The following is a 22,472-nucleotide window of genomic DNA, read 5'->3' as shown; positions in this document are numbered from 1 at the left end:
TCAAGTTTATAGATGATGCAGGAGAGAAGGAAAATACGATGGTGAGATGAGAGATTAGATATGGAAGGCTTCCTGGAGGATATGTGATTTTGGTAGAGCTCTGAAGGTTGGGAGAGTGATGGTCTCTCTGAAGTGAATGGGGAGAGAGTCCCAGATAGGAGGGCAGGCGTGAGCAAGGGGTTGACAATAAGAGCTATAAAAGTGAGGCACGATGAGTATGCTGGCGTTAGATGGGTGAAGTGTGGGAACTGGATCATAATGGGAGAGGAGTGAGCATAGGTAGAGGAGAAGAGAACTGAGAGCCTTAAAGTCAAGGGTGAGGAGTTTCTGCTGGATACTACTATCAGAAATAAAGCAAAAAAATCTATTCAGCAAAAAAATGGACTCAGGTATTAGTTTTATCTGTACCAGAGACACCAGTTGAATGCATATAGTTTGTCAATACATAATTTTATGTACATATATGTATGCTTTACAGATTTTAGAAAACTTTCAAAAATTGTCAAATGCTGAAAAATTCTTATACATTAACAGTCAACATGAAGTGATGTCCACAGTTAAATTCTCAAGAGTATTACTGATGGGCTGATGAATATCAGAAACCACTGATTTTACACAATTCAAATGCCCCCAGGTATATCAGGTAATTAAAGAAGCTGAATCTCTAAGTCAAGCCTGAAACCAGTAGTCACCCAAGACTTCTTGTCTAAAAGTTACCATAGGCTCACACACTTAAGATTCCGCTCAGGACTCCCCAAGCCTGGCAGCAAATCTTCAGAAACAATTATAATCTAAATGAGCATTTAAATGTGCAACACCCTGTATTAAACATTTAGAGATTACATGATTATTCATTCAGAGAAGGTCCCTAGACCTCCAGAGGCTCAGCATCTAAATGAGGAAGGACACAGGCTCACGCACACACACACTCACCCTCAAGAAGAGCTACAAAATGTCAGGCTAAATTTAACAATCAAGAGTAAGCAAAGGGAAAAAAAAATAGTGAAAAAATAGGGAATAGGGGGGAAAAAAACCAACTTCACTACTGCTTGGTCCTATAGCTCCTCACTCCTCCCGGCAGGACCACCTGCAGTCAACCTGCCACAATCTCCGCATCAATCCAAGAGTTGGGAAGGAATCCCCCTGTCCACCCCTCAGACTTAGTTCCATGGTATCTGGAAGAGAAAGGAGGAAGCCCCAGTCCTAATGCCACTCCCTTCAGACTCCCAAACTCCAGGGGAAGTGGGGGGCGGGGGGAGGGGGGCTGCGGCTCTGGGCCACAAAGAGACTCAAGACTCTGCTCCCTGCAGGGATAAGTCTTTTGCAGTAGAAAAAAGCAGTGGAGTCTACTGCCTGGGGCCTATGTGAAGTTCCAGTTGGAGGAACCAGGAAAAATCTTGTCTCAATCCTCCCATCCTGGAAGGAGACTGGAGACGGGGGATGCACAGCTCATCCCCATGGCCCGATCTGGCAGCTGTCTTCTGGGAAGAGTTCGCAAAGTCAATCTTAGGTTCTTGCGGGCAGGATGGCGTCTGCCTACTCTCTTGTACTCTTCCCGAGTGCATACTGTTCTGCACAGTAAGCACTCAACAAATTCACTGTTTTATTGGAAGTCCAAATTCTGAGAACACAGGCCCCCAAAGAGTACGACAGCATTGACCACCCCATGGATCAGTGGGTCCATTACCGCACAGGTGAGTTAGGGTTGGCACGCCGGTGAAGGTGATGGCATATCGGCAGATCGAGGCGGCATCTGGAGATCTCCCTCTTTCTGAGGACATACCACTCCTCCATCCCACCTGCCCCACCGGGGAGGCAGAGCCTGAGTGCACAGGCCAAGGTCTGAGACGTGATGATCGACCCCGGGAAAGCCAGTCCCAACCCTGGTGGCGGGTCAGAGCGAGTCTCACCTCCAACTCAGCCATCCAACAGAGGTAATGATGACCATAAGCGCTTACTCTGAGCCATGCACTGTACTAAGCACTGGAATGAGACACAAGATAATCAGATCAGATGCAGCCCCTGTCCCCTCGCCCAGTCCTCCATGTATCCTATTCCCATTTTACATATTGAGGAAACTGAGGCCCAGGGAGGTTAAGTGACATGCCTGAGGTCAGAGACCAGGCAAATGGCAGAGCTGGGATTAGAATTAGAGAAGCAGCAGGGCTTAGTGAAAAGAGACCAGGCTTGGGAGTCAAAGGCTGTGGGTTTGAATCCTGACACTGCCACTTGTCAGTTCTGTGACTTTGGGCAAGTCATTTAACTTCTCTGGGCCTCAGTTACCTCATCTGTAAAAGGGGGATTAAGACTGAGCCCCACGTGGGACAACCTGATAACCTTGTATCTACCCCAGAGTTTAGAACAGTGCGTGGCACATAGTAAGTGCTTAACAAATACCATCATTATTATAATCCAGGTCACCTAACTCTCAGTGCCATGCTCTTTCCCCTAGGCCACACTGGCAACCCAGCAGGAACAAAAAACCCAATCACCCCATCTGGTAGTTGGTTCCTTCCACAGGTTTCCCCCAGCAACAGCATTTGCCGAGAGCCCACTCTGTCTCGGTGAGTGCACTGTTTAGATGCTCGGGAAGTAAAGGGTAACAAAGTGCCACATCCCCTGCTCCCATACAGCTGACACTAACAGGGAAAACCAACATAAAAATGTTTACAAGAGTAGTCGATAAATCAACTGAGCAAATATATACCTATAGGTGTCAAGGAGGGTGTAAATAAGCTCATGATTGCTAGCTAGAGGGATGCTACAGCTCAGGGTGTTGGGAAGTTAAATCAGGGAAAGGTTGTTGGAAGAGATGAGGTTTTAGGAGAGATCTGGATGTGGGAAGGAAGAGAGCTCCAAGCCAGGGGAGACAGTGTGAGGGAGGGGATGGAGGAGAGCAAGTCGAGAGCAAGGTATAGAGCTGGAAAGCAGGAGCTTGGTGATGACAACCCACAGTTCTAACAGGTCAAGTGGACGAGAACAGAATTTAGTGTCCCAGCCATCTCAACCTGTTGTCCTGATCATCGTGCATTTCTCCCAGCTCTTAGTATGAACTGTGCACTAAGTAAGCACTCTGTAATAACCGATTCTCAAACTTACTATAAATTCAAAACACTGCTGTCTGACCTAGGACTGGGCATGGAATATGAATGCTTAATGGCCACTTTCAGTAAACAGAACACAGAGCTGTCTAATTAACTTGCTATCTGTGAAACCAAATACTTGGAATTTTATTGCCTTTACCATGCTTTCCTGATTCTCTTGGCAAACACAGGCTTCAACAACTCCTTGCTTTGGAGATGGGCTCCTTTATTAAAAAAAATAAATATCTTCAACATATCCCTGTGTATGATCCTTCCTCCAAGAAAATAGATACACAACGGAAACAACAATGATCCCAAAAGATTAGCTTTGTGGCATTGTGCCAGTCCATTTCCTCCACGCTGAAATCCTGCCAAATGCCCTTTGTCTTTAATAGTCCAGCCAGTTCTTTCTCCGCTCAAGGGCCTCACACCCAGTGCTATATACTCTTAACAAAATGACTTTATGGATTAGTTCTGAATAGAGCAGTGCTTGGCCAAAAACTTTCCTGGAAACAGGGTCAGTGCCTCCATTAATTTCTATTCCCTCATCTTCAAAAAAGGCTGACTTCTTAGATGTGCATCCTTCTTCTCCATGCCAACCGCTCTCCATTAAAACTGTATTTCAAGCAAAATTTCTGTATTTAACCCATAATCAGCCTTGTTGCATTTTAAAAATACTGCATGTTACTCAAGCCAAGTGTTTGGGTGCACAGTTTCCATACTTCCTCCACGGACTCAAACTCCGTGGCTCCAGGAATGCAATTTTCTTACCACAAAAACAAGAGAAGGGACCAGTCTCCTGTGTGCACCAACAGATTAAAGCTCCTGTGAACAAGCTAATTCCAGCTCACTGACTCCTCCCCTCTTTCCAAAGCCTCTTAAATACATGTCAAAGCTCCTCCATCCTCACCAACCCCTTCCTCAATAACTTGATAATTTTCAATCTGTGGTGAGGAGCAACTTCGAATGACTGTCAATCCTTGAAACAGGGAAGGCATGAAGGATGCCCGGAGGTTAACGCATGGAGGCAGGGGAAGGGCCAGGGACAACATCATCTGCCCCCAACCCTAAGTGACCAGAACGTGAAGGTGAAGATGCCTGTGAGTCAGCCTTCTCAGAGAACCAGCTACTCACTGAGGCACACTAACTCTTTCAGGCTACCATTTAGCACAAGCTCTAAAAGTGGCTAGCAATCAGGTCAAGTCATGGGCACAGCGCCACCTCGTCGTGTTTCTGGATCGGGTTCAGTCTCCTTGTCCACGACTGGAGGCAGTGCCCCAGTACTTCCCCATCCGGACTTCTGGCCCCCTCCCTCAGGGCTTACCCACGACCGCTGGCAGCGGGCAGACCCCACGGCCTCCCTGCCTGTCTCCACACAGAAAGGAGGCTGGTTTTCCCCTCCCACCTTTGGACTCAAATGAGGTCCTGCTCCTCCCTGCCTCATCCCCAGTGCCCGGGCCTAACCTCACACCTTGTTGCTTCCCTAGCTTAGTACAAAACTCGGAGGGAAGGGTAGAGGCCTGGAGGTAAACTCATTCGCTCTCACGGCTTTGACTACCATCTCTACGCAGATGACACGCAGATCTACATCTCCGCCCCTGTCCTCTCCCCCTCCCTTCGGGCTCGCATCTCCTCCTGCATCTCCTCCTGCCTCCAGGACGTCTCCACCTGGATGTCGGCCCACCACCTAAAACTCAACATGAGCGAGACTGAGCTCCTCATCTTCCCTCCCAAACCCGGTCCTCTCCCAGACTTCTCTATCACCGTTGATGGCACGACCATCCTTCCCGTCTCTCGGGCCTGTAATCTCGGTGTCATCCTTGACTCGCCTCTCTCGTTCACCCCACACATCCTATCTGTTACCGAGACCTGCCGGTTTCACCTCTACAATATCGCCAAGATCCGCCCTTTCCTCTCCACCCAAATGGCTACCTTACTGTTACGGGCTCTCGTTATATCCCGGCTAGACTACTGTGTCGGCCTTCTCTCTGACCTCCCTTCCTCCTCTCTCGCCCCGCTCCAGTCTATTCTTCACTCCGCTGCCCGGCTCATCTTCCTGCAGAAACGATCTGGGCATGTCACTCCCCTTCTTAAACAACTCCAGTGGTTGCCTATCGACCTCCGCTCCAAACAAAAACTCCTCACTCTAGGCTTCGAGGCTCTCCGTCACCTTGCCCCTTCCTACCTCTCCTCCCTTCTCTCTTTCTACCACCCACCCCGCACGCTCCGCTCCTCCGCCGCCCGCCTCCTCACCGTCCCTCGGTCTCGCCTATCCCGCCGTCGACCCCCGGGTCACGTCCTCCCGCGGTCCCGGAACGCCCTCCCTCCTCACCTCCGCCAAACTGATTCTCTTTCCCTCTTCAAAACCCTACTTAAAACTCACCTTCACTCCTCCTCTTCTCCCTCTACTCCCTCTGCCATCCCCCCTTTAGCTCTCCACAGCTAAACCCTCATTTTCCCCTTTTCCCTCTGCTCCTCCACCTCTCCCTTCCCATCCCCACAGCACCGTACTCATCCGCTCAACTGTATATATTTTCGTTACCCTATTTATTTTGTTAATGAATTGTACATCGCCTCGATTCTATTTAGTTGCCATTGTTTTTACGAGATGTTCTTCCCCTCGACTCTGTTTATTGCCATTGTTCTCGTCTGTCCGTCTCCCCCGATTAGACTGTAAGCCCGTCAAACGGCAGGGACTGTCTCTATCTGTTGCCGACTTGTTCATCCCAAGCGCTTAGTACAGTGCTCTGCACATAGTAAGCGCTCAATAAATACTATTGAATGAATGAATGAATAAACTCCCTTGAGCAGCAAAGATCTACCCCCAGGATACCAGACACTGTGCTTTTTACACACACACACACACACACACACACACGCACCCCTCCCCTCATCCCACCCCACGACACAGGAGTTTCAGGGAGTAGGTCTGGGAAGGAAGCAGCCCCAGGGAGACTGATTCCCCATCCACACTGTAACTCCTCGCGGCACCGAAGCCAGACACTCCCCTCTTGCCTCAACAGAGCAGGGCCCAAAGCTATCTACTTCAGCTGGCTAGATGCAACAGGAAGCAAGGCATGCCATGACCTGCCTGCAATCTAAAGCAGAAAACATCCTGACTCCCGCTCTGCTGGGCCAGGCCGTCAAGAAAAACTGGCAGAATGGCTAGGGTGGAAAGAAAGATTTCCCCTTCTGATCCCACAGACTCAATCCAATTCTCATCCCCCCCAGCAACAGCCTCTCCATTCATCCCACTTCCCAGGGGCCCACCCCCATCCCTGGCTCTCAGGCTAATCAGACAAAGTCAGCAGGGAGGGAGAGCAATGCAGCCCTAAAGCTGGGAGGTAAATGGCCAGAATAAGCCAGGGTCGGGTGGGGACCCACCGATTTGTATTCAAGGGGTAAAGCATAGGCCTCCACCCCAAACTAAAGCTGATTAGACAGTCCTCCTTTGCCACAGAACCTAGGGAAGCAGCGTGGCTCAGAGCCCGGGCCTGGGAGTCAGAGGCCAATGGGTTCGAATCCCAGCTCTGCCATGTGTCAGCTGTGTGACTGTGGGCAAGTCACTTAACTTCTCTGTGCCTCACTGACCTTATATGGAAAATGGGGATTAAGCCTGTGAGCCTCACGTAGGACAACCTGATGGCCCTGTATCTCCCCCAGCGCTTAGAACAGTGCTCTGCACATAGTAAGCACTTAACAAATACCAACATTATTATTATTAGGCTCCTACCACTATGAGGCAATAACTGGTCACAGTCTATTGAAGCAGCATGGCCTAGTAGATAGAGCTCGGGCCTGGGAATCAGAAGGACCTGGGTTCTAGTCCTGGCTTTGCCACTTGTCTGTTGTGTGACCCTGGAGCAGTTCCCTCATCTGTAAAAAAAAATGGGACTGAGACTGTGAGCCTCATGTGGGAAATGGACTATGTCCAACCTGATTATATTGTACATACCCAGCACTTAGAAGTCCCTGGCATGTTTTTTTTTAAAAAAAAAATTTGTTCTAAGCGCTGGGGGGCAGGGGATACAAAGTGACCATGTTGTCCCACGTAGGGCTCACAGTCTTAATCCCTATTTTACAGATGAGGGAACTGAGGCACAGAGAAGTTTAGTGATTTGCCCAAAGTCACACAGCTGACAAGCGGCGGAGCCGGGAATGGAACCCATGACTTCAGACTCCCGAGTCCGTGCTTTTTCCACTGAGCACGCTGCTTCTCACTTAATCAGCGCTTAACAAATACCAAAAAACCCCAAAAAACAAAACCCCAGACAGGAGAAGCCCACTAGACAGGCCCATGAGATCTTAGCACAGCTCACCAGCTCAGACTGTCTAGAGGTCATCACCCCTGAAAGGGTTAATACTCATTGCCACTTTTGAAATAAGCTAACTGAAACCTGAAGAGTATGGTCTATAGCCATGCTATTCACTATGGAAATTACAAGGCAACTGTAACAATGAGTAGCCAACTCCTATCTGGCAATCAATAATATTTATTGAGCACCAATTTAATATAGATCTTGGGAGAGTAGGACAGCAGAGTAGGTATGGCCCTAGCCTTCAAGGAGTTTGCAATCTACTGGGGGAGACGCACACTGAAGTTACAAGTAGAGGAAGAAAAAGCAGATATTTTCTTGAGATGGTGCTTAAAAAATAGGGTAAGACAATAGGTAAGAAGGTTTTAAGCACACCTTAAAGTGGAGAGCCATGATGGCTTAAAAGCACTGTCTGTCCCCTAATGCCAAGTCTCTTAAAAAGTAATAATAATAGTAGTTGTGGTATTGTTAAGTGCTTACTGTGTGTCAGGCAGTGAAGTACTTTCAAGATTATACATTTGGACCCAGTCCCTGCCCCTCACAGGGCTCACAACCTAATAGTAGGGAGAGCAGGGACTGAATCCCCAATTTACAGATGAGGGAAGTTAAGTATAAGCTCCTGTGAGCAGAGAGCATGTCCTCTAGACTGTAAATTCATTGTGATCAGGTAATGTGTCTGTTTATTGTTGTATTATATTCTCCCAAGTGCTTAGTTCAGTGCTCTGCACAGAGTAAGCACTCAATAAATACGACTGAATGAACAAAAACCAATTCTCCTATACTGTACTCTTCCAAGCGTTTGGTACAGTGCCCTGCACACAGTAAGCACTAAATAAACATGACTGTTTAAGTAACTTCTCAAGACCACATATCAGGCAAGTGACAGAGCTGGGATTAGAATCCAGGTCCTCCAACTCCCAGACCTGTACACTTTCCACTACAGAATCAGCACCAGTGCTACCAAAGAAGAAGGAATCATTGTGCGAGAACATTGGAGAAAGCCCAGCATTCTCCAGCAGGTACAGATGGGGCAGGGAGCGGGCAGAGGCGAGTTTCAGTTCCTATGTAATGAGGCACCAACCATCTGATCATCACACACAGAGGGACAACTGTGTGCAGCACACTTTACCAAGTGCTCAGAACATAAGGCGAAAGTGGGTATGTATATGCGTATGCATGTCAGCCCCCGGAAACAAATGAAATTCTCTCACAAGTCAGATTTGTGGGGCCAGTTTCTAGTGGATGAAATTCTCTCACAAGTCAGATTTGTGGGGCCAGTTTCTAGTGGAATGAAGGTTGGCACTAAACAGCAGGGCTGAATGTCTGGGAGAGCACAAGAGGAGGGTTAGGACTAAGATAAAAGAACGGCTCTTCCTTTGATCCTCCTGCTCACTTGGATATGACAAGGAATTGTCCCGCCCTCACCCTTATCATATCAGCAGCCAGAGGCAATGGCTCTAGTTCTGACAGGAGAGTGAAAAAACTCCAACTACTAGGCGCCCTTCTTTAAAGCGAGCAGATACCTCATCACTTGCTTTTGGGTTAGGAGAGCTCAAATTGAGATGTGATCTATTTCGAACCTTTACAAGTCAGAATCAGGAAATCAACAAATTCAGATTGGAGATCAACAATCAAGGGTATTTATGGAGTGCCTACGTGTTGAAAGCACTATATTAAGTGGGGAAGCAGCGTGACCGGGCTTGGGAGTCAGAGGATGTGGGTTCTAATCCCGGATCTGCCACTTGACTGCTGGGTGACCTTGGACCAGCCGCTTAACTTCTCTGTGCCTCAGTTCTGTAAAATGGGGACTAAAACTGTGAGCCCCATGTGGGACAAACTGATTACCTTGTATCTACTCCAGTGCTTAGAACAGTACTCGGCACATAGTAAGCGCTTAACAAATACCATAATAAGTGCTAGGGAGAGTATGAGGTGACAGTATGTAGACATGATCCTTGTCCACAAGGAGCAAAGAGACTAGAGGGGCAATGCACATTAAAATAAATTTCAGATGGATTAATACTTAAGTGCTGTGTGGGCTTGGGTGCATTAGCAAAAAGCACAGGTTATATAGTATGGAGGGAAAATACTGGGCAAGTCCTCTTGGAGATTTACTAGGGCTCGGAAGATGGGGCTAGTGGTGGACTGTAGGATATGAAGAGTAAGTAAGTTCCAGACCAAAAGAAGGGTGTGGGCAAGGGGTCGGTGCCTAGGTAGAGTGAGTCGACTGGTGTCAGAGGAGTGAAGTGTGCGAGTTGGGTTGTAGTAGGAGGTCATCAAGTTAAGATAGGAGAGGGAGACCCGAGTACCTTAAAACTGAAGTTCAGGAGTTCCTGTTTGATGCAGAGATGGATGGGCAACCACTGCAGAACAAAATTTTAATCCCAGATCTGCCAATAATGCAACACTAAATGTTAATATGGTAGATAAGAAAAGTACAGGACCCTTTGAACTCCACTTCAGAGGCTTTTGCTGTTCTCTGATCTGTGAAATGGAGGCAATGAAAGTGACCTACCTAACAAGGGAGGTGTTAGGAACACATTTTCTTAATGAAAAGCAGTAGGCTAGGGGCTATTTATTTATAGAATGCCTACTGCTTCAGCATGAGGTGTTTTGAAAAGTGTTTGCCAGTTTCTCATTTTACAGATGAGGAAGCTGAAGTAGAGTGGTTGACTGTGTGAGGCTAAACCCACAGAGTAAGCTAATGGCAGAATAAGAATGATACCTCAAGACCTCTGAGTTTCCAGGCAGACTGACATTTATTGACCTGACTTGAAGTCCAAGGGATAAATTCTCATCCTAAGAAGGAGAGTGCCCTTCCTTTAGGTATCTTAATGTCTTCATCTGAAAACTGAGGGGACCATTTTATGTGCATCGAGAAGTTTTAAGGAGGCCACAGAGCCCTTTGCAAGTATCCGTTTTAATTCTGTACTTCGGAACGTGCATTTTGATGTTGATGGCAATGCAATACCATCCATTCCCGCTTTTAGTTAGAGGATAATGGGAAATAACATTTTCCAACAATTTAAAATCCAGGCCAGCAGAGAACAAAATTCCCATTGGGGTCTGGAAGAAGAATAAGAACTACACCTGCTGCACCCTGGGCTGGCCCAAGACTAGGCCAGTACTGGGTCCAGCAGCTTCAGAGGGGTCTCCCCTCCTTTCCCTCCTTCCCTCCAGCCCACCACCTACTGACACCTTATACCGGGCAACTCTACACCCCAATCCCACTCTCTCCAGCAGAGCAGCAGCCACCTGGGTCACATTTTGGGACTCGGACCCCAGGCAAGACCACTGCTGTCCCAGCCCGCCCCCTTCCCCTGTCACCCCCAAAAGCCATGAATACACATACACACCCCTGCCTCCTTACTCCTGTCATGGAGGGGAATGGGGACCAATTCCGAAGAACCAGCTGATTGGCCTTTCAGACAGCCTGGATGTACACATTTACTTGGGGGGAATGTTTTTGATTATTACAAGTGCACTGTTAGGATCTGAATGAAATTACAAAAGCAAATCTGTTTAAGACCCAATGCTAAATTTTTACATTCAGCTCCTCCATTGCTCCAAAAGCATCCCAAGTTGAAATGTAAATAAAAGCACAATGAGCTATTATTATAGCCCTTTAAAAAGTAAGATTCTTAAAAAAAAACTTTAAAATTTCATCAGGAAAGAACCTTTGGCAAAATCAGAAGTTCAGATGGGAGGGTCATCAATCACTCCCCTCTAGACTCTAAACTCATTGTGGACAGGGAACATGTCTATCACCTCTGTTATACTGTATTCTCCCTAGCACTTGGCAGCGTGGCTCAGTGGAAAGAGCACGGGCTTTGGAGTCAGAGGTCATGAGTTCGAATCCCAGCTCTGCCACTTGTCAGCTGTGTGACTGTGGGCAAGTCACTTAACTTCTCTGTGCCTCAGTTCCCTCATCTGTAAAATGGGGATGAAGACTGTGAGCCCCACGTGGGATAACCTGATTTCCCTGTGTCTACCCCAGCGCTTAGAACAGTGCTCTGCACATAGTAAGTGCTTAACAAATACCAACATTATTATTATTATTATTATGTGGCCAATAAATTATAATTGAAGGATTGAAATTTATTGAGTATTTACTATGTGCAGAGCACTCTACATCTACTGTCCCCACCATACATATGAAGAATCCCCATTTCAACTATACTCTTTTACAGACAGTAGGCATTCCATAAATAGGACCGAGGAAGATAGGAGCAGTACAATAATCACAAGGGTAGAGAATCAGCTTGGCATAGTTGTGTAGAGCACAGGTCTGGGAGCTGGAAGGTCATGTTCTGCCATTTGTGTGCTGTGTTACCTCGGGCAAGTCACTTCACTTCTCTGGGCCTCAATTCCCTCATCTGTAAAACGGGGATTGAGACGGTAAGCCCCACATGGGACAAGGGACTATGCCCAACCTGACTTGCTGATATCCACCCCAGCGCTTAGTACAGTGCCTAGTCCATTGTAAGGGCTTATCAAATCCCATCATTATTAGATGTGCTGCACCCCCATTCTTCAATATTTATCTTGGAGGGTCGGAAGACTTTCCAGTTTGACCTGGAATAATATTAAATGACTTGCCTTGGGTATGAAGCCGAGATAGTTCTCCAACCATTCTAAGCATCCGCCATCAGAAACACTCAAACCAACCGTATGACCGCACTGGATGGCTCCAAACTTTGATACAACTCATCCTACTCTTTCCGGCAGAGCCTGCCAGTATTCGGAACCCGGTATTTCTTGGCTCTCTTATAATGTAGTGGGGTCCCATAAACCTGGAGATATCTAAATTTCATTTGGAAGCGTCTAGGATCGGTCAAGTTAAACCGTGATCAATTAAATAGAACGACTTCACCAGTGCTGGTGGAGGACGCCTATAAAATCCACCTCCTGTCAACTGGCTGGGAACATGGAAGCGCCCAAGACGCCCTGAACAGAAAAAAACACACAGCTTTCCAGAGGCACACAGGAGAGCATTTTTCTCCTGACTGTTCCCCACATGTAGGAAGGGGATGAAAGGGGAAGCGCAGAGAGGACTGTGCGAGGCGGCTTTGTGGCGCGCAGTGTGTCGCTCAGTGAGGTGGTGCAGAGGCACGGGGCCGGTTGCCCCAGCTGCTGGGGCCCTGGGTGGAAACCCAAAGACCGGGGGGAGCAGGACAGACAGACAGACAGACAGACAGACAGACCCCTGTCGTTCTAACTAGCCATCCCGGCCGGCCTACAGCTTGCCTTACTGCCCACCCGCTTGCAGCGAGGCTGGCTGGGCAGCGGAGATGGGCGTCAGAGCTGGGCAGGCAGGGGGTGGGCGGATGGGGGGTGAGCAGAAGGCAGGTTGGGGGTGGGCAAGAGGCAGGGAGGGGGTGGGGGCAGAAGGCAGGCAGGGGGTGGGCAAGAGGCAGGGAGGGAGTGGGGACAGAAGGCAGGCAGGAGGTGGGCAAGAGGCAGGGAGGGGGTGGGGGCAGAAGGCAGGCAGGGGATGGACAAGAGGCAGGGAGGGGGTGGGGGCAGAAGGCAGGCAGGGAGTGGGGGCAGAAAGCAGGCAGGGAGTGGGGGCAGAAGGCAGGCAGGGGGTGGGCGGGGGGGCAGAAGGCAGGCAGGGGGTGGGCAAGAAGCAGGGAGGAGGTGGGCAAGAGGCAGGGAAGAGGTGGGGGCAGGGGCAGAGGGCAAGAAGGGGGCGGGCAAGAGGCAGGGAGCGGGTGGGACCGACGCCAGGCAGGGGGTGGGGCAGCCACAGGGCGTCGTTATCCCCCCACCTAACAGGTTGATCGCCCGCTGGCGCCTCAGGGACTCCGGGGTCCCCGCCCCGCCAGCCCGGGCTCCGTGGACAGACACACGGACACACGGACACGGACGGCGTGGGGAGGGGCGGCCCCGCCCCGGCCCGGCCCGGCCCGGCCCGGCCCGGCCAGCTGGTGTCAGCCTTCCCGAGCCGGGAGAAGGCGGGGTGGGGGGCTGGAGGGTGGGGGGAGGGGAGGGGAGGGGGGCGGCGGGTACCTGGTCGATGGGCAGCTGCACCGCGTTGCTGAGGGGCTGCAGCAGGGTGGAGCCGGTGGTGCTGGTGGTCGCCATGGCCGGGGGGGGGAGGAGGCTCGCTCTCTCCGAGGCTCTTCTCTCCCTCCGTCCCTCCGTCCCTCCGTCCGTCCGCCCGTCTCTCTCTCTTTCTTTCTTTCTTTCTTTCTTTCTTTCTCCCCCCGTCCCGCCCTCCCTCGCTGGGGCCGGGGATGGGGAGGGGGCTGGGCTGGGCTGGGCTGGGCTCCCGGAGGCTGGAGCGCAGCTTCCCCGGCGGCGGGAGGAGGAGGAGCGGGACGAGCAGGAGCAGGACGAGCAGGAGCAAGAGGCGGCGGCGACAGCAGCGGCCAAGAGGCTCCCGCACCCCCCTTTCCCTGGGCCCCGCCCCCGCTCCGCCCCCGCCCCGCCCCTCTCCCCTCCTTCCCCCTCCTTCCCCTCCGACCCTCGCGGGCGGGTGGGTGGATGAGCCGCCTGTCCGTCCTTCCTTCCTTTCCTTTCCTTTCCTTTCCTTTCCTTTCCTTTCCTTTCCTTTCCTTTCCTTTCCTTTCCTTTCCTTTCCTTTCCTTTCCTTTCCTTTCCTTTCCTTTCCTTTCCTTCCTTCTCGCCCCCCGCCCGGCCCGCAGCCCCCACCCACCTCCCACGGGCTACACCGCCCCACGCCTCCCGGCACACACACGCACACACACTCAAACACACTCTCCTCCCGCACCCATCTCTGTCTGTCTCTGTCTCACACACACACACTCCTCCCGGCCCCATCTCACACACCCCCCCACACACCCCTCTCCCACCCCATCTCTCTCTCTCTCTCTCTCACACACACACACGCACAGAGTCTCCTCCGGGCCCCATCGCTCTCTCTCTCTCTCTCACACACACACACACACACACACACACACTCCTCCCGGCCCTATCTCTCCCTCTCTCTCTCTCACACACACACACACACACACTCTCCTCCCGCCCCATCTCTGTCTCTGTCACACACACACACTCCTCTCAGCCCTATCTCTCCCTCTCTCTCACACACTCACACACACACACTCTCCTCCCGCCCCACATCATACACACACACACATACCTCTCCCGCCCCGTCTCTCTCTGTCACACACACAGTCTCCTCCCGCCCCCATCTCACACACATACATACACGCACACACTCCTCCCAGCCCCATCTCTCTCTCTCTCACACACACACACACACACACACGCGAAGGCACTCCTCCCGCCCCAGCACACAAATACACACACACACATTCCAAGCGCTTAGTACAGTGCTCTGCACATAGTAAGCGCTCAATAAATACTATTGAATGAATGCACACACGAGTCCTCCCGCCCCCATCTCACACACCCACACTCTCCTCCCGCCCCTATCTCAGATACACACACACACACACATATATACACATCTATAATAATGTTGGTATTAAGCGCTTACTATGTGCAGAGCACTGTTCTAAGCGCTGGGGGAGACACGGGGAAATCAGGTTGTCCCACGTGGGGCTCACAGTCTTCATCCCCATTTTACAGATGAGGTAACTGAGGACCAGAGAAGTTAAGTGACTTGCCCACAGTCACACAGCTGACAAGTGGCAGAGCTGGGATTCGAACTCATGACCTCTGACTCCAAATCCCGGGCTCGTTGTACTGAGCCACGCTGCTCAATAAATACGAATGAATGAGTGAATGAATGAATGAATGAATGAATGAATGAATGAATGAATACACACAGACACACACACACGAGTCCTCCCGCCCCCATCTCACACATACAAACACTCTCCTCAACCCTATCTCAGATATACACACACATGCGAACACACTCCTCCCGCCCCATCACACACACACACACACACACACACACATATATATATATATTATATATATATTCCAAGCGCTTAGTACAGTGCTCTGCACATAGCGCTCAATAAATACTATTGAATGAATGAATACATACACACACGACTCCTTCCGCCCCCATCTCTCACACACACTCTCCTCCCACCCCATCTCGGATACACACAGAGGCGAACACACTCCTCCCGCCCCATCACACGCAGACACAAACACACATATACACACATACACACATGAGTCCTCCCGCCCCCCCCCCCCCATCTCTCTCACACACACTCTCTCCTCCCACCTCAATCTCAGATACACACAGAGGCGTACACACTCCTCCCACCCCGTGTGTGTCTCTCTCTCTCTCTCTCTCTCTCTCACACACACACACACACACACTCACAGACAGATTTCCCCGCCCCCGAGGCGGCGGAAGACCCCAACAGCAATCGGATCCCGCGTCCCGCCCCCGCCCCGCCCCCCTCAGGCGAGGCTGGGCCTGAAAGGCAATGGTGGGCCCCGCGCCCCCTCCCCAAACACACACACGCACAGAGCCACAGACACACACACACACACCCACATACAGACACAGAACCACAGACAAACACAGAGACACGCACACAAAGAGCCACAGACACACACACAGACCCAGAGCCACAGACACACACAGACCCAGAGCCACAGACCCAGAGCCACAGAGCTAGAGACACACACAGAGACCCAGAGCCACAGACACACACACAGACACAGAGCCACAGAGACACACAGACCCAGAGCCACAGAGCCACAGACACACACAGAGACACACACACACAAAGAGCCACAGACACACCCACAGACCCAGAGCCACAGGCCCAGAGCCACAGACACACACAGACCCAGAGCCACAGACATACACACAGACACAGAGCCACAGACAGAGCCACAGAGCTTCAGACACACACACACAGACACAGAGCCACAGACACAGAGCTACAGACAGACACAGAGCCACAGAGCTTCAGCCACAGACACAGCCACAGAGCTTCAGACACACACACAGACACACACACACACACACACACACCCGGCGGGAAGGCCAACCCCACTCGGGCTCCCCCGATTGTCCCGAGGGGCCGCCTCCAAGCGGGTTGGGTTGGGCTCGGCGTGGGGCGGGACGACGGGGAACAAAGCGGGGCCGGGCCGGTTGGTGTTGGTGGCAGACAGGCAGATGACAGGCAGGCAGGCCGGCAGGCCCAAAAAGCGAGACGAAGCCATCTTCAGCCCGAGCGGGGTCGGTGGCTCCTGCTCCCCGAGTGGCAGAAGGAAGCCTGGCTGGGGAAAGGCTGCTGGCGGAGGGGAGCCCGCCCATGGTCCCCAGACCCTCGGGGACTGTGGTGGAGGGGACCCCAGCCATGAGGGGAAGCAGCCTGGCCCAGTGGATAGAGCCCGGGCTTGGGAGTCAGAGGACATTTCTCATCCCATAATAATAATGGTATTTGTTAAGCGCTTACTATGTGCCAGGCACTGTACTAAACGCTGGGGTAGATACAAGCAAATCAGGTTGGACACAGTCCCTGTCCCACGTGGGCTCACAGTCTCAATCCCCAATTGACAGATGAGGTACCCGAGGCACAGAGAAGTGCCATGACTTGTCCAAGGTCACACAGCAGACAAGTGGCAGAGTTGGGATTAGAATCCCATGACCTTCTGACTCCCAGGCCCGTGTCTCCGCCACTTGTCTGCTCTGTGACTTTGGGCAAGTCGATTTACCTCTCCGGGCCTCATGCCCCTCATCTGGAATATGGGGATGAAGACTGAGCCCCACGTGGGACAACCTGATCACCCTGTATCTACCCCAGCGCTTAGAACAGTACTGGGCACATAGTAAGCAGTTAACAAATATCATCATCATCATCATGGTCCCTGGCCCCTCGGGGGCTGGTGGCTGAGGGGAGCCCAGCCATGAGGGGAAGCAGCATGGCCCAGTGGGTAGAGCCTGGGCTTGGAGTCAGCGGACATAGGTTCTCATCCCGTCTCTGCCACTTGTCTGCTGTGTGACCTTGGTAAGTCGCTTTACTTCTCTGGGCCTCAGGTCCCTCATTTGGAAAATGGGGATGAAGACTGTGAGCCCCACATGGGACAACCTCATTACCTTCTATCCACCCCAGTGCTTAGAATGGTAGTCGGCGCGTAGTAAGCACTTAACAAATACCATCATCATCATCATCATGGTCCCCGGCCCCTCGGGGGCTGGTGGCTGAGGGGAGCCCGCCCATGGTACCAGGAGCCTCGGCGGCTGCTGGCTGAGGGGAGCCCAGCCAGGAGGGGAAGCAGTATGGCCTAGTGGGTAGACCCCGGGCTTGGGAATCCAAAGACATGGGTTCTCATCCCATCTCTGCCATTTGTCTGCTGTGTGACCTTAGGCAAGTCGTTTGACTTCTCTGGGCCTCAGGTCTCTCATCTGGAAAATGGGGATGAAGACTGTGAGCCCCACGTGGGACAACCTGATGACCTGGTATCTACCCCAGCGCTTAGAACAGTACTTGGCACGTAGTAAGCGCTTAACAAATGCCATCATCATCATCATCATCGTGGTCCCCGGCCCCTAGGGGACTGATGAGTGAGGGGAGCCCGGCCCCGTCCAAATGCCGTCCCTCTGTCCACCGCTGTCATTCCACCCGAGGTGCCCATAAAGCCATCGGCCTTCCCAGCGCCAGGCTGCCGCCTCCATCCCAGTAAACCGTGGAGGGAAAGGCCCTCAGCAGGGTGGAGCATAACCTTTCCCGACCTTCCCGAGCTTGGACTGGCTTAATTATGACTGCGGGACCCCCTCCCCTGGGGGCTCCCCTCACTTCGCACCTGCACCCCACTCCCTTTCCCGGCGTCACAGCCACACAGGGTCCCCGAGGCCGAGCTCCTCGGACCTTCTGGTCGTTTATTCCCAGGTAAAAAACTCGGCCCTTAAAAATAAAACCGGAGTCAGAAGCCTCTTCGAGGCCCTATTACTACTACTTATTATGTGCCAACCACTGTATTAAGCGTTGGAGTGGATACAAGCAGATCGGGTTGGACGCAGCCCCTGTCCCATGTGGGGCTCACAGTCTCAATCCCCATTTTATAGGTGAGGGCACGGAGGCCCAGAGAAGCGAAGTGACTTGACCAAGGTCACAGAGCAGACAAGTGGCGGAGGGGGGATTAGAACCCACGACCTTCCTACTCCCAGGCCCGTGTTCTATCCCCTAGGGAGGACAAAACAAAGGTGCTCTATCGGACTTTCCCAAGTGCTTAGTACAGTACTCTGCACACAGTAAGCGCTCAAATACGAACGATTGATCGTTACAAGGAGAGGGATGTGGGGGCTCAGAATTGAGAGAATTCACATCTAAAAGCTGTAGTAGAAACTGTTTTCCCTAACTCCGTCTTTCTGCCTATTGCCAAGAAATCCGCTCTAGATTTCACGCACAGGGATACCCTCCCTGCCCTCTGCCCTTAGAGATATTGATTCCCCCTCGAAAGTTATTAATGGCATGATGTTGCAGCCTGCATCTAAGTGTGTTGGGGGAACCCAGAGGAAAGTCAAACCTCTCTGGCTGAAAAAGGCTTGGCATTTGTCAGCAGTAAAGGCACAATAGAGAATGTCAACTGTCTAATGTCAGAACAGTGTTTCTGACAATGAAGGGGTGGGGAAGCAGAAAATAGAATTCTCCCCCTCGGGTCATATAGCAATGCACTTTGGTAGTAAAATTGAGCAGGTGGGGGGAGGGGGAGCGGTGTGTGTTTGAAAGCAGTGACCTCACCTGCTATTAATAAAGTGATTGACGTTCAGAGTGATTGCCTAACAAGGCCTTCACCCTTTTCAATGCAAAAAATCAGGGATTTCCTCTATCCTACCTGCGCAGGTCAGAAGGCGAGAGAATGGTTGCCTGAAAGGACAGGAATAAAAAGAGCATACCCTCCGGGGAAGGAAGATGAGAAAGCAAAGAAATAGGGAAGGAAGGGTTGATTAGCTGTGATGAATATATGTAAAGATATTGTTTTTAATTGATATCAAAAGAGTGAGTAGTATCTGGGAAGTTGTGTTTGTCCATAGCAGGCTAAACCATAAGCTCCTTGTGGGCAAGGAATGTATTCGTCTACTCTGTTATACTATACTCTCCCAAGCATTTAGTACAGTGCTCGGCACACAGTAAGCATTCAATAAATATGATTGACATCGTGGGAGCAGCTTGGCTTAGTGGAAAGAGGATGGGCTTGGAAGTCATACATCGTGGGTTCTAATCCAAGCTCCATCACTTTATCAGCTGTGTGATTTTGGGCAAGTCAGTAAACATCTCTGACTGTGAACTTGTGGTTTAGACTGTTGAGCCCATTGTTGGGCAGGGATTGTCTCTATCTGTTGCCAAATTGATAGCCAAGTGCTTTGTACAGTGCTCTGCAAATAGTAAGCGCTCAATAAATATGATTGAATGAATGAATGAATGTCTCAGTTAACTCACCTGTAAAATGGGGATTAAGACTGTGAGCCCCACGTGGGACAACCTGATTACCTAGTATCTACTCCAGTGCTTAGAACAGTGCTTGGCACATAGTAAGCATTTAACAAATAATAATAATAATAGTAATAATGTTGGTATTTGTTAAGTGCTTACTATGTGCAGAGCACTGTTCTAAGCGCTGGGGGAGATACAGGGTAATCAGGTTGTCCCACATGAGGCTCACATTTAATCCCCATTTTCCAGATGAGGTAACTGAGGCACAGAGAAGTTAAGTGACTTGCCCACAGTCACATAGCTGACAAGTGGCAGAGTCGGAAGTCGAACCCATGACCTCTGACTCTGAAGCCCAGGCTCTTTCCACTGAGCCACGCTGCTTCCCCATCATCATCATTAGGCTTCTTATTCTAGATCTACATAATGAAAGAAAGTGCCTTTTGAACCATCATAGGCTCTGTGGAAGACTAATGACACCATGGAAAAATTGCGAATTTGAGATTTATGTACATATTCTATATGAATGGGATCATCTCTGTCAGTTCCCAATGACCAGAATTGTCCCATTACTTGACAAAGTCCTCTAGACCATAAGCTCTTTTTGGGCAGGGATTGTACCTACCAACTCAAGTCAATCAATCATATTTATTGAGCGATTACTACGGGCAGAGTACCATACTAAGTGCTGGGGAAAGTATTCAATCCATCACAAAACCCTGTCGGACCCACCTTCACAACATCGCTAAAATCCACCCTTTCCTCTCCATCCCAACTGCTACCACATTAATACACTCATCCTATTCCACCTAGATTACTGCATCAGCCTCCTTGCTGACTTCCCAACCTCCTGCCTCTGCCCACTCCAGTTCATACTTCACTCCCCAGCCCAGATCATCTTTCTACAAAAACACTCAGGACACATCAGCCCCCTCCTCAGAAATCTCCAGTGATTGCCCATCCACCTCCGTATCAAACAAAAACTCCTCACCATTGGCTTTGAAGCACTCCATCACCTTGCTCCCTCCTACCTCACTTTGCCTCTCTCCTTCTACGACCCAGCCCGCACACTTCGCTCCTCTAGCACTAACCTTCTCACTGTGCCTCGGTCTCACCTGTCTCACCGACGGCCTCTAGCCCCATATCCTGTTTCTGACCTGGAACGCCTTCCCTCCCCAAATCTGACAGGCAATTACTCTCCCCCACCTTTAAAGCCTTATTGAAGGCACATCTCCTCCAAGATGCCTTTCCAGACTATGTGCCCCCCTTCATCTTCTCCCACTCCCTTCTGCATCCTGACTTGCTCCCTTTGCTCTCCTCCCTCCCGCCCCAGCCCCATAGCACTTATGTACATATCTGTAGAGAAGCAGCGTGGCGCAGTGGAAAGAGCATGGGCTTTGGAGTCAGGGCTCATGAGTTCGAATCCCAGCTCTGCCACTTGTCAGCTGTGTGACTGTGGGCAAGTCACTTAACTTCTCTGTGCCTCAGTTCCCTCATCTGTAAAATGGGGATTAAGACCGTGAGCCCCACGTGGGACAACCTGATTCCCCTGTGTTTACCCCAGCGCTTAGAACAGTGCTCTGCACATAGTAAGCGCTTAACAAATACCAACATTATTAATTTTATTCATTTGCATTGATGTCTCACTCCCCCACTCCAGCCTGTGAGCTCACTGTGGGCAGGGAATTTCACTGTTTATGTTTTACTATACTTTCCCAAGCCCTTCATACAATGCTCTGCATACAGTAAGCACTCAGTAAATACAATTGAATGAATGAATGAATATTAATGCAACAATATAACAGATACATTCAGTGGTAGTTATTGAGCATTTACTGTGTGCTTACTGTACTGGGCGCTTGGGAGAGTATGATACAACAACAAACAGACAGTCCCCTGCCCACAATGAGTTTACAGTCTAGAGGGGGAGATAGACATTAATATAAATAATAAATTACAGATACATACGTAAGTGCCATGGGGCTGGGAGGGGGGAAGAACAAAGGGAGCAAGTCAGGGTGATGCAAAACAGAGAGGGAGAAGAGGAAAGGGGGGCTTAGTCAAGGAAGGCCTCTTGGAAGAGGTGTGCTTCAATAAGGCTTTGAAGGAGGGGAAAGTAACTGTCTGTCGGACTTGAAGCTTGAAGCGGGAGGGTGTTCTGGGCCAGAGGCAGGACCTGGGGGAGGGGTTAGCAGTGAGATAGATGAGATTGAGGTGCAGTGAGAAGGATAGCATTAGAGGAGCAGAGTGTGTGGGTTGGGTTATAGTAGGAGAGTAGCAAGGTGTGGTGAAAGTATATATTTTCATTACCGTATTTATTTTGTTAATGAAATGTACATCACCTTGATTCTATTTATTTGCTATTGTTTTAATGAGATGTTCATCTCCTTGATTCTGTTTATTGCTATTGTTCTTCTCTGTCCATCTCCCCCAGTCAGACTGTAAGCCCGTCAAAGGGCAGGAACTGTCTCTATCTGTTACCGATTTGTACATTCCAAGCGCTTAACACAGTGCTCTGCACATAATAAGTGCTCAATAAATATTATTGAATGAATGAGTGAAAGGAGGCAAGTGCTTTGAAGTTGATGATTAGAAGTTTCTGTATGATGGAGAAATGGACAGGCAACCACTGGAAGTTCTTGAGAAGTGGGAAAACGTGGTCTAAACGTTTTTGTAGAAAAATTTCTGGCAGCAGAGTGCAGTATGGATTGGAGTGGGGAGAGACAGGA

General features: G+C 50.4%; 1 protein-coding gene across 1 annotated transcript in view; it reads right to left on the bottom strand.

Moving 5' to 3' along the window:
* MBOAT2 (membrane bound O-acyltransferase domain containing 2) overlaps positions 1–13,537 on the bottom strand; it is a 133,132-nt gene extending 119,595 nt beyond the window's left edge. The window contains exon 1 of the mRNA XM_029052238.1: positions 13,412–13,537. Coding sequence (XP_028908071.1) covers positions 13,412–13,486 — 75 coding nt within the window. The 5' untranslated portion in view covers positions 13,487–13,537. The remainder of the gene's footprint in view (positions 1–13,411) is intronic.
* Between the last annotated feature and the right edge of the window lie 8,935 nt (positions 13,538–22,472).

This window comes from Ornithorhynchus anatinus, chromosome X1 (genome assembly GCF_004115215.2).
Source record: "Ornithorhynchus anatinus isolate Pmale09 chromosome X1, mOrnAna1.pri.v4, whole genome shotgun sequence".
Classification (NCBI taxonomy): domain Eukaryota; kingdom Metazoa; phylum Chordata; class Mammalia; order Monotremata; family Ornithorhynchidae; genus Ornithorhynchus; species Ornithorhynchus anatinus.
Note: the sequence above shows the minus strand (reverse complement) of the source record. Positions and strands in the feature narration are given on the sequence as shown.